The 9,246-nt window shown below is 28.8% G+C and overlaps 1 protein-coding gene across 3 annotated transcripts; it reads left to right on the top strand.

The window, feature by feature from the left end:
• The first annotated feature begins 3,303 nt into the window (after nt 1–3,303).
• LOC107062445 (uncharacterized) lies at nt 3,304–5,200 on the top strand. Of its 3 annotated transcripts, none has more exons than XR_001474621.1 (3): nt 3,304–3,921; nt 4,062–4,189; nt 4,766–5,200. XR_001474621.1 is itself a non-coding variant. In XM_015313099.1 (3 exons), exons 1-3 carry the CDS (start codon nt 3,493–3,495, stop codon nt 5,197–5,199), a joined length of 984 nt encoding a protein of 327 aa, XP_015168585.1. In that variant the 5' UTR covers nt 3,304–3,492; the 3' UTR covers nt 5,200. The 3 variants fall into 3 exon arrangements, 1 of the variants encoding a protein (XP_015168585.1); XR_001474622.1 differs by having other exon boundaries at nt 4,046–4,189; XM_015313099.1 differs by having other exon boundaries at nt 4,069–4,189.
• Nucleotides 5,201–9,246: the final 4,046 nt, after the last annotated feature.

Raw genomic sequence — 9,246 nt, 5'->3', positions numbered from 1 at the left:
GTACTTTCCCCAAACCCCTAGGATCAATTGTACCCTCAATATACAACCAATCTAACTCACAAAACAACCCAGAAATATGAATCGATTCACCCCCCCCCCCCCCCACACACACACACACACCTCCACACAAACTTATTGCATGTTATTCAATAAAGGAAGAAAGGGAAGGTATTGGTGATTTAATTAATATATTAATTTGTGTATTAATATGAGACAAAAAATAAAAATAGAAGATTCTGGGAGAATTCCTCGTATTCGGACTTAAAAAGAAATGTAATTTATTAATAATGAAAACAAACAGCGCCTTGTCTCAACAATTATTAAGGAAAAATATGCTCCAAAAATCTACACACTACAATTAATGTTTGTTGGTGCAATATAATCAAATGGTAGCTGACACACAATGTTTATACATCGTATTTATTCTTTCATTTCTTTTTCCACACGTAGAATTATATAATTCTTAACATATTAATCTTCACTACTGATTAATCATGTCTTTAATATATTACAAAAAAAACGATAAAGGAACGAAATGTTATAATTTATATATATACTCCAACAACTATTTTTGAATGCCAATTTTTTAAGCAGACATGTGTGGATTTGAAAAGATACTTTAAAAGGGGTCTTATACGGCCGTGACATGACTTAATTTTTATGGACAAAAAATTAATATCGTATTGTGATAAGGGAGATGTATTGGGTTAATTGTGATTTTTTCTTCATTGTTTTTTTAAAAAAACTTGGGTTTGATGTACTTGAGCTGAGGACCTTTTGAAAACAGTTTCTCTACCTCTACGAGGTCGTGATAAGATCTGTGTATACTTTATTCTCTCTAGACTCTACTTAGTAAAATTTCACTAGATATGTTATTGTTGTTGAAATACGGGACATTACACAAAAGTTCAAATGCACAAACTCATCTAAGATTTTACCATTGCAACATTACACAAGTGAAATGAATTATTTAAAATGTTGAAAGGAAGTAGGTTTGAGTGTTATGTTACCATGTGGCTTTCCAAAAATAAATAATATAATAAGCTCATATAAATACTTTCCCACCAAATTTGTTGTCAAAATTAATTAAAGAAGTTAGCTAGGGAGGAAAAGATAAGGGGACATGAAAAAGAAGTTTGAGGATGATGCACATGCATATAGGATAGGAAAGACAAATTATCTCCCCACTACTTGCTCAATCCCAAGCCCAATTTTTATTTGTTGATTATGACTTATGAATGAATTTAATATTATATTATATTGTGCAAATATTTATTTTTCTTTTTGGGTTAGAAGAAAGTTATGTACAAATTAGTAAATATAGGTAATAGGGGATGCTTGATTGTTGTTTTAAAAATTATTATAAAATTATGATTTTAAAATAATAATGCAGAAATTTATGTGGGAAATATTCTTTCCACAACACAAACCAAACGGCCCCTTAATTTATGGGCCATTGCACTTTTGTCATATTTTGTGTTTGTCATTTAATTATGTCCCTCGTAACAAATAACTTTTTTGTTAGACATGAATTTATATTTTCGTATCGTAATATCTTATAAACTATGCCTTAGCATGACTTCAGTTTCTAAGAAGCATATGCTTCACTAGCTAGTCATAATGCATAAGTTTGAATGCTAAAAGGTAAAAAATAACAAATCAATCCATTTGAAGAATAAAAATTAAAAGTTAGAGTAACTTATTTAAAGGACAAAACGTGTAATTTTATGCTAATTTATTGCTTAGACAAATCAGTAACCATACAAGTGTTACCAAATTGAAGTTGCCATGCAGCAAGTCTTCTATTTTCTTTTTTTGTTCCTTTGTTACTTCTTTTAGCTAGGTTGCTCTTAATTAGCTTGAACAAAAAAACAAAATATATCAGGACCACATTCTATACAAATCTAATCCTTGTTTTTTTCCCCATTAATTTAAGTTCAATTTAAAAGAATATATACATGATCAGTTCAGTTATAAGTCAATTACAAGCAATTTTTTGCAATAAGCATTAATAAGTCACCTAATAGAAATCGTAACTCTATTGAGATCCTGTTCACCTCTTGAGTGAAACAAAAATTAAATTTGATTGTCCAACTCAGACCTATATGACATAAAGTTCAACAAGTTCATCTTTGTTATATATTTCATACACTACCCTAGATAGACATCATACATAAAATAGGACCCGCTTTTAAGATATCTTGATTTAATAACGTATTTAAAAATTTCACGAATGGTGTTAAAAAATGTGAACATGAGGAATCGAACTTGAGTGACCTTCAATTTGTTGAATTGCAACCTTGCTACTGAGTTGTTGTTCTCTCGTGTGTAATGCGAATGCAAGGAATCGAACCTAGGTACCATATCAATATGTGCACACTCAGTCACTAAGTTACCGATCTCTATTGTTTAAAGGGTGTTCTAAATCCTATATATATCAATATAGAGTAATATTTGACTTGTATATACAATATAATTTTTCGATAAAGAATGTTCCGGTGACCATCCTTACACAACTATAGTTTTGTCCCTGCCTTGATGATAAGCCTGACACCACTATAACTCTGCCCCTACCTTGATGTTAGATAGTATACACGCGAGACTCAAAATCTCATGCTAAAAAGGCTTGGAGGCTCGAGAAATTCTCACTAATGGTAAATCATCTTCAAGACATTAATATTGAGAATGTCTATCATCACAAGCTAAACTACATTAACCGTATAAAAATATTTATATTGTCCGTATATATAACTTAATTATTTTTTCCATGAGGTGGGACCACTAGACAGGGGCGGCTCTAATAAATCGGAGGCCTAAAGCCAAATTCGAATGGAGGCCTTAAATTTAAATATATATTTTTATGAAGTTTATTATAGCCAATTATTTAATCTTTCTTGAGACATAGTATTCTTAATTTGTCGAACTTTTATTACTTCTTTGCATTTTTATGAAAAAAATATATTTTCTACAAGTAATACTCGATATTTAAAAAAAATAAAATACTTATAACCTTTTTTAAAAAAAAATAAAAATGAGACCCCTCAAATTTTGGGGCATAAGGCAATTACTTTTTTTTCAAAGTTGTAGAGCCGCCCCTGCCACTACTAGAAGCCACCCACCTTCTCAAGGCTTGGTAGCTTTAACTATAAAAATACCTAGCTAGCTAGCTCACTCATTGACTTTAGATGCATGGTCACAAAAAAGGTTATGTAAAAAATATTTGAAAAAATCCAATTCTTGCACAAAAAGTGAATCATTTTTTTTTGTCTTTTCTCCAATTCCCCCATCCCTTTAAATTTAAATTTGCAGCACTATTCTGATCCAAACAAACACTTTGTATAATATATAGACATAGATGCCTATATATTAATTATCTCTCCCAATTAATGCCCAAAATTCCATATCCTTTTGCCTTTTCTACCCATTCTCATTTAGTCATTTCAAAATTTATTACTACCAACATAGCTTTAGCTTAGCTTACTTCAAAAAATTATGTCAAAACAACTTGGACAATTCCTTCAAGAACAACAAGAACCATTTACCTTACAAATCTATCTTCTTGAAAGAGGTCAATTTAAAAACAAACATCTTATTTCGGATCGCGATTTTCGATGTTGTTCTACAGATTCTAGTACTTATTTGTTCTTGAAGAGATCAGCTAGTTGTGGTGCAAAGAAGAGAAGGAAACAGATTCTTAATTGTTCAAAGATTGTGAAATCTGTGTTTAATAAAGTTGTTACATTTAGCCATAATCAAAAAATAAAGAATTTGGCAAATGATCAAGAACACAACAATTCTACAAGCAAAAATAGTAATGTTATTGCAAATGATGAGAAAATTTCTTCAACAAGTAGTAGGACTGTGTTCAATTCTTGTTATGATTCTAGTGATGCATATGGCAACTTTCTACATGAAAAACAGGTAAAAACTCTGTTTTATGACATTTAATATAGGTGAAATTCGTCGAAAAAAAATAATTGTACAACTTTACTAGCGACTGACATAATAAAAATTAGTTTTGTGACTTTAGTGTGATTGAATTCAGATTGGTTGTTGATAAGGTAACAGGTTTTTGAAGAGAGAAGAAAGTTAAGGTTGGAATTTCTTGAAGAAAGTAAGCAACTCAGTCCTGTGTCAGTTCTAGAAGAAACTGAATCTTCTGATGATGATGATTCTCCACATGTTAAAAGTAAGTAGTACTACTTTCAGCTCCCGTTAAATTATAGATTTTGAAGTTATAATTTGAATTTTTAATGATTGACGTTGTGATTTTTTGAAATTTGAAGTCGTGTTTGGATATGCATTTTACATGAAAAGATTTGAAGTTTTGTAAGTGAAAGTTTCAAAAATCCAAAAACTGATATATGTCAGACCAGTTTCTAGGAACTTGAAAATATATTTGAAGATTCAAATTTCATGATTAAACAGATTTACAACAACAACATACTCAAATTAGCCCTGAGTTTTGGAAAGGGTATAATATACACAGATCTTACCATAACTTGACATGTAGAAAAATAGATATACTATTTAAGATAAATTCTCATAATCTATGATAAAATAAATAAGATATTTACGGTTTCTTGCATATATGTTCCGCTCTACTTTGCTATTAGGTCATGTTTCTCTCCACTATCATTTTCATTTTTATTATTGTCTTTCGAGTATCTTTCGAAAACAGCGTATAGACTATAATACTGTGTGCATTTACATTTTACAACAACTTTGAACTAAATTATGGAGTATGAAAAAAACCAAATAACAGAACAAGAATGTGTCAAGGCAAAGAAACAAGAGGAATTTCCAAGTCAATCAGTTTCAAATTCAGAAGAAACAAGCCACGAGTCTCAGTACATTAAGAACAAGAAAGCAATACAAGAATCAAGACAACTCCTTTTTGATTGTGTTAAAGAAGTGGTGGAAAATCAAAAAGGGAAAGAAGAAGAATTTCAAAGAATTTTAGGAGCTGAGCAACTATGGGAGCTTCTATTACAAAATATTTGGTTATGGAGCCAAGAATCCATAAATGAAACTAATATCAAACAATTAATTCCCATTTCTAGTATGTTGAGTTCTTTTGAAGAGTCAAGTGGAGTTGAGGAGAAAAGGGAAATAGGTAAGGTGGTTGGTGATTTAATTTTTGTTGATATTAGTAATGAGATTGTATTAGATATGTTAAATTATTCTTCTTTAAGATGAATTTGAAGAATTTAGTAGAAAAAATGAAGTTAAAATCATACTATAAGTTTTTATAATAAGTGTCTTTGTCTATTTTTTGTTAGTAGTTGCTATTGTGCAAGCTGTTGGAAAGGTTTAACAACTCATGCTATTTACCAACTCTAGAATATATATTATTCCTAACTAGTAAAATCCAATGACTTCATCATTGCCAATTATTAAGTGTTTCTTATCTCAAATTCGAGTCCTGGATATGAATTTTATTTTGTTATGGAGCATTTACTCCTTAATAGGCCTTACGCAACACATATTTGGATTAGTCGATAACTTAAATAATTGATAAACAAGACTTATGAGTTATGAGTATATAACATTTGCTAGAAAAGTATCGTCCAAGTGAAAGTTAAAAACTTGTTGATATGAAACCTTTACCATTCTTAGTGAACTTGACGCAAATCTCAAATTAGTTTGGGTGATAAAAAAATTTAAAATTGTCAATATACACAAACTAACCTATATATGCAAAAATGTGAAATTAAACTGAATTTGAGCAATTCTTTAAAAGTCATCCTTTGGGAGTAAGTTTTGGAAAGAGCTAAAATTGGGGATAATGGTTGATTACGATGTTTGAACTGCCAAATTAAAGTATCAATTTAAATTTAAGTCAAATATGATCACTAATTGACCTCTCATATCAATGAGACAAAAGTTACGTTTGGTTAAATTCTTCAAAAAAAATTTGCAAATATACACCCCCTATCGTATCTTCCGAATATACTAAAGGATCCGATACACATACATCAACATTTCTGAAGAGTTTAAGCGGAACCAAAAAAATTGGTTACTCTGCAAGTCTGTATTATATCAAAATATATGTACTTTCAGTCAATTTTCTAGGAAAACATTTTCCTTCCTACCAAACACACCCTTAATCTAAAAAATAGCACACTATCTTGTTATGGATTCATTAACCATTTCAAAAAAATATTCAATCCGTGACATCTCTAAGTTTTCCTATAATATACATGATTTTTTTCCAGAATATTTTGTTTGGATTAATCCTCTTAGGTTAGTAAGTTTTTTTAAAAAAAATCAATTGGCATAATATATATATGCAACCCCTTAAATTTGTTCGATCCTCTTCAGATTAGCATCAATTGAACATTTATATTACTCAAAATGTTTAATTACCTACTGAAGATCAATGATCATTTTAAGCTGTACTAATTTGCAAGTGCAGGTAATCTGTTAATTGCAACATGAGGACCTTTTGTTCCAAAAAAGAAAAAAAAAACTAAAAGTAACATTTTTTGTCATTTAGAATTAAGTTATGTTATATATACACCCCAAAATTCCTTAGACCATTTGTAACTTTTAAACATATCACAGTAGGTTAATTAGTTATTATTTTTATCATATAATAATTTAATAGTAATACTTATCTAGAGATTCATCCGATAATAACTTAATTATGTAAAAATAAAAAAGATATTACTATCAATGTATAGAACTTAAACTCCTTTTTATTTTAAAATGTTGCATATTTTAATGAGTAATGACTTATGGTTAGTCATCAATGGGAAGTACAAAAAGAAAGAAAAGGATCCAGTCCAGTAATAAATCATCCGGTAATTCTCAATGGTGCACTGGATTAAAGCCACCTGGCTGTTTATATATTTAATGGTCCGGATAAATTTGTCATGAATAACCACAAAAATCAATAAAGACAACCCCACCTAACCTTTTAATTTTGGAAAATCGCAGAAATCTCACATTTTAGTTTACTTATTACCATTATTTCCTATAAGTTTTACAAATTTCAAAAATTCCTCATTTTCGCGCATCAGATTAGTGTATCTCGCACATCATATTAGTGTATCTTGCACATCAGATTAGTGTATCTCGCGCATCAGATAGTGTATCATGTATAAAATGTACATCAGATTAATGTATCTTGTATAAAATGTAATGTATCTTACCTAACGATTAATGTATCTCGCGCATCAGATTAATGTATCAACGCTTATATTATTGTATCCGTTTTGAGGAATTTCTGTAATTATAAACTTTTAAGGGATAGATTGTAATTTTGCCTTAAAAGTATGTGATTTCTGTAATTTGCCCAATTTTAATTTATCCCCAAAAATCAGATTATTGTTCTTTCTCTACTATTTTTGTTCTCTTTGATTAACTTTTCATGTTTTAATTCATCTCCCAATAACAATTTAATCCCTGTTCTTCAAAATTCAGATGCTAGTTTACTTTTTCGCCTGCTCTCTTGTTCATGTAACTATCGATCATATTTGGGAGTATAGATGGTTTTCTAACTTTATTTTACTTCTTCAAAATATTTTTTGAGTTGATTGGATTTAGGGTACCTTATTTTTTTTGGAATTTTAAGGCGGAGAGGTCATTCAATCGATTTAATTCTTATTCTCACCCTACTTAAACTCCTTTATAAAGACATAATCGCCTTTCAACCTGTAAGTAAGTAGTGGGGTTGGTGATAATTGACATCTCAGCCGGAGCCACAAAAGATGAAAAGAATTATCAAAATTAGTTTGAATGTTTTGCTTGAGAAGCCAAACAGAAGGAATGTCCAAATAGTATAACATAAATTCATATATAACATACTAGACATCGGAGCCCGTGCTAGCACGGGCCCAATATGTATCATTTTTGTTTCAATTTATGTGACAAAGACAAAATTAAAGAGTTAATCAAACTTTAATATTAATTAAAATAGTTTAAATTTTTAATTATTGTTAACTATGGTAAAAATTTTTTTTATGTCTTTTAACATTCTAAATTGTTAATTATTGTTGTATGATTTGTAATATCTTTTACGCAATTTTGAAATAATAAAGGTTATTTCTTCTTTCTCAATTTATGTGGTACTAATAAAATTTCGAGATTCAATCAAATTTTTTTGTCTTTAAAATATTCTATTGTTAATTACTGTAAATTATTGTAACTTTGTAAGTAATTTTCAAATAATATATATTATTTCATTTGTCCAATTTATGTGTCACCGATAAAATTTGAAGCGTTAATCAGATCTTTTACATATTTTTATATCTTTTGAATATTTAAGTAAATAATTGTTGTGATTTATAATATTTTATACAATTATTTTAAAAAAATTAAACAACAAACAAAACGAATTCATCATAGGAAAATTAGCAAAGCATCCTTGAATACATCAATAATGGGTTCCACTTTTTGTTTAAAAAAATATGCATATTGGGAGGATATTTTTGTCCAAAGTGGAAATAGAATAAGTATAAAGCATTAAAGTCTTTTAAAATTTTAAATTTGTTAATTCTTATTGTATGATTTGTAATACTTTTACGCCTATTTTCAAATAATAGAGGTCATTTCTTCTTTCTCAATTTATGTAGTACTAAAAAAAATTTGAGATTCAATCAATTTTTTTTGCCTTTGAAATAATTCTAGCTATTAATTACTGTAATTTATAGTACTTTCTAAGAAATTTTCAAATAATATATATTATTTCATTTGTCCCAATTTATGTGTCACCGGTAAAATTTGAAGAGTAAATCAGATCTTTTATATATTTTTATATCTTTTAAATAATTAAGTAATTAATTATCGTGATTCATAATATTTTATACAATTATTTAGTATAGTAAAATAAATTTAAAAGAAACAAACAAAACGAATTCATCATAGGAAAATTACCAAAGCATCCTTCAATACATCAATAATGGATCCGACTTTTTGTTTTTAAGAAATTGCACATTCGAAGGATATTTTTGTCCAAAGTGGAAATAGAATAAGTATAAAGCATTAAAGTCTTTTAAAATTTTAAATTGTTAATTCTTATCGTATGATTTGTAATACTTTTACGCCATTTTCAAATAATAGAGGTCATTTCTTCTTTCTCAATTTATGTAGTACTAAAAAAATATATATAGATAGAAAGAATATAAGCAGTCAGGTGGCTTTAATCCAGAGGACCATTGAGGATTATCGAAGGCTTTATTACTGGACTGGATCCTTTCCCCCAAAAAGAAAATAGAGACTCACTAATTAAGCAAATAAACG

This window comes from Solanum tuberosum, unplaced genomic scaffold (genome assembly GCF_000226075.1).
Source record: "Solanum tuberosum cultivar DM 1-3 516 R44 unplaced genomic scaffold, SolTub_3.0 scf00226, whole genome shotgun sequence".
In the NCBI taxonomy this organism is placed as follows: domain Eukaryota; kingdom Viridiplantae; phylum Streptophyta; class Magnoliopsida; order Solanales; family Solanaceae; genus Solanum; species Solanum tuberosum.
The sequence above is the reverse complement of the archived record's forward strand: the minus strand, read 5'-3'. Positions and strand labels throughout refer to the sequence as shown.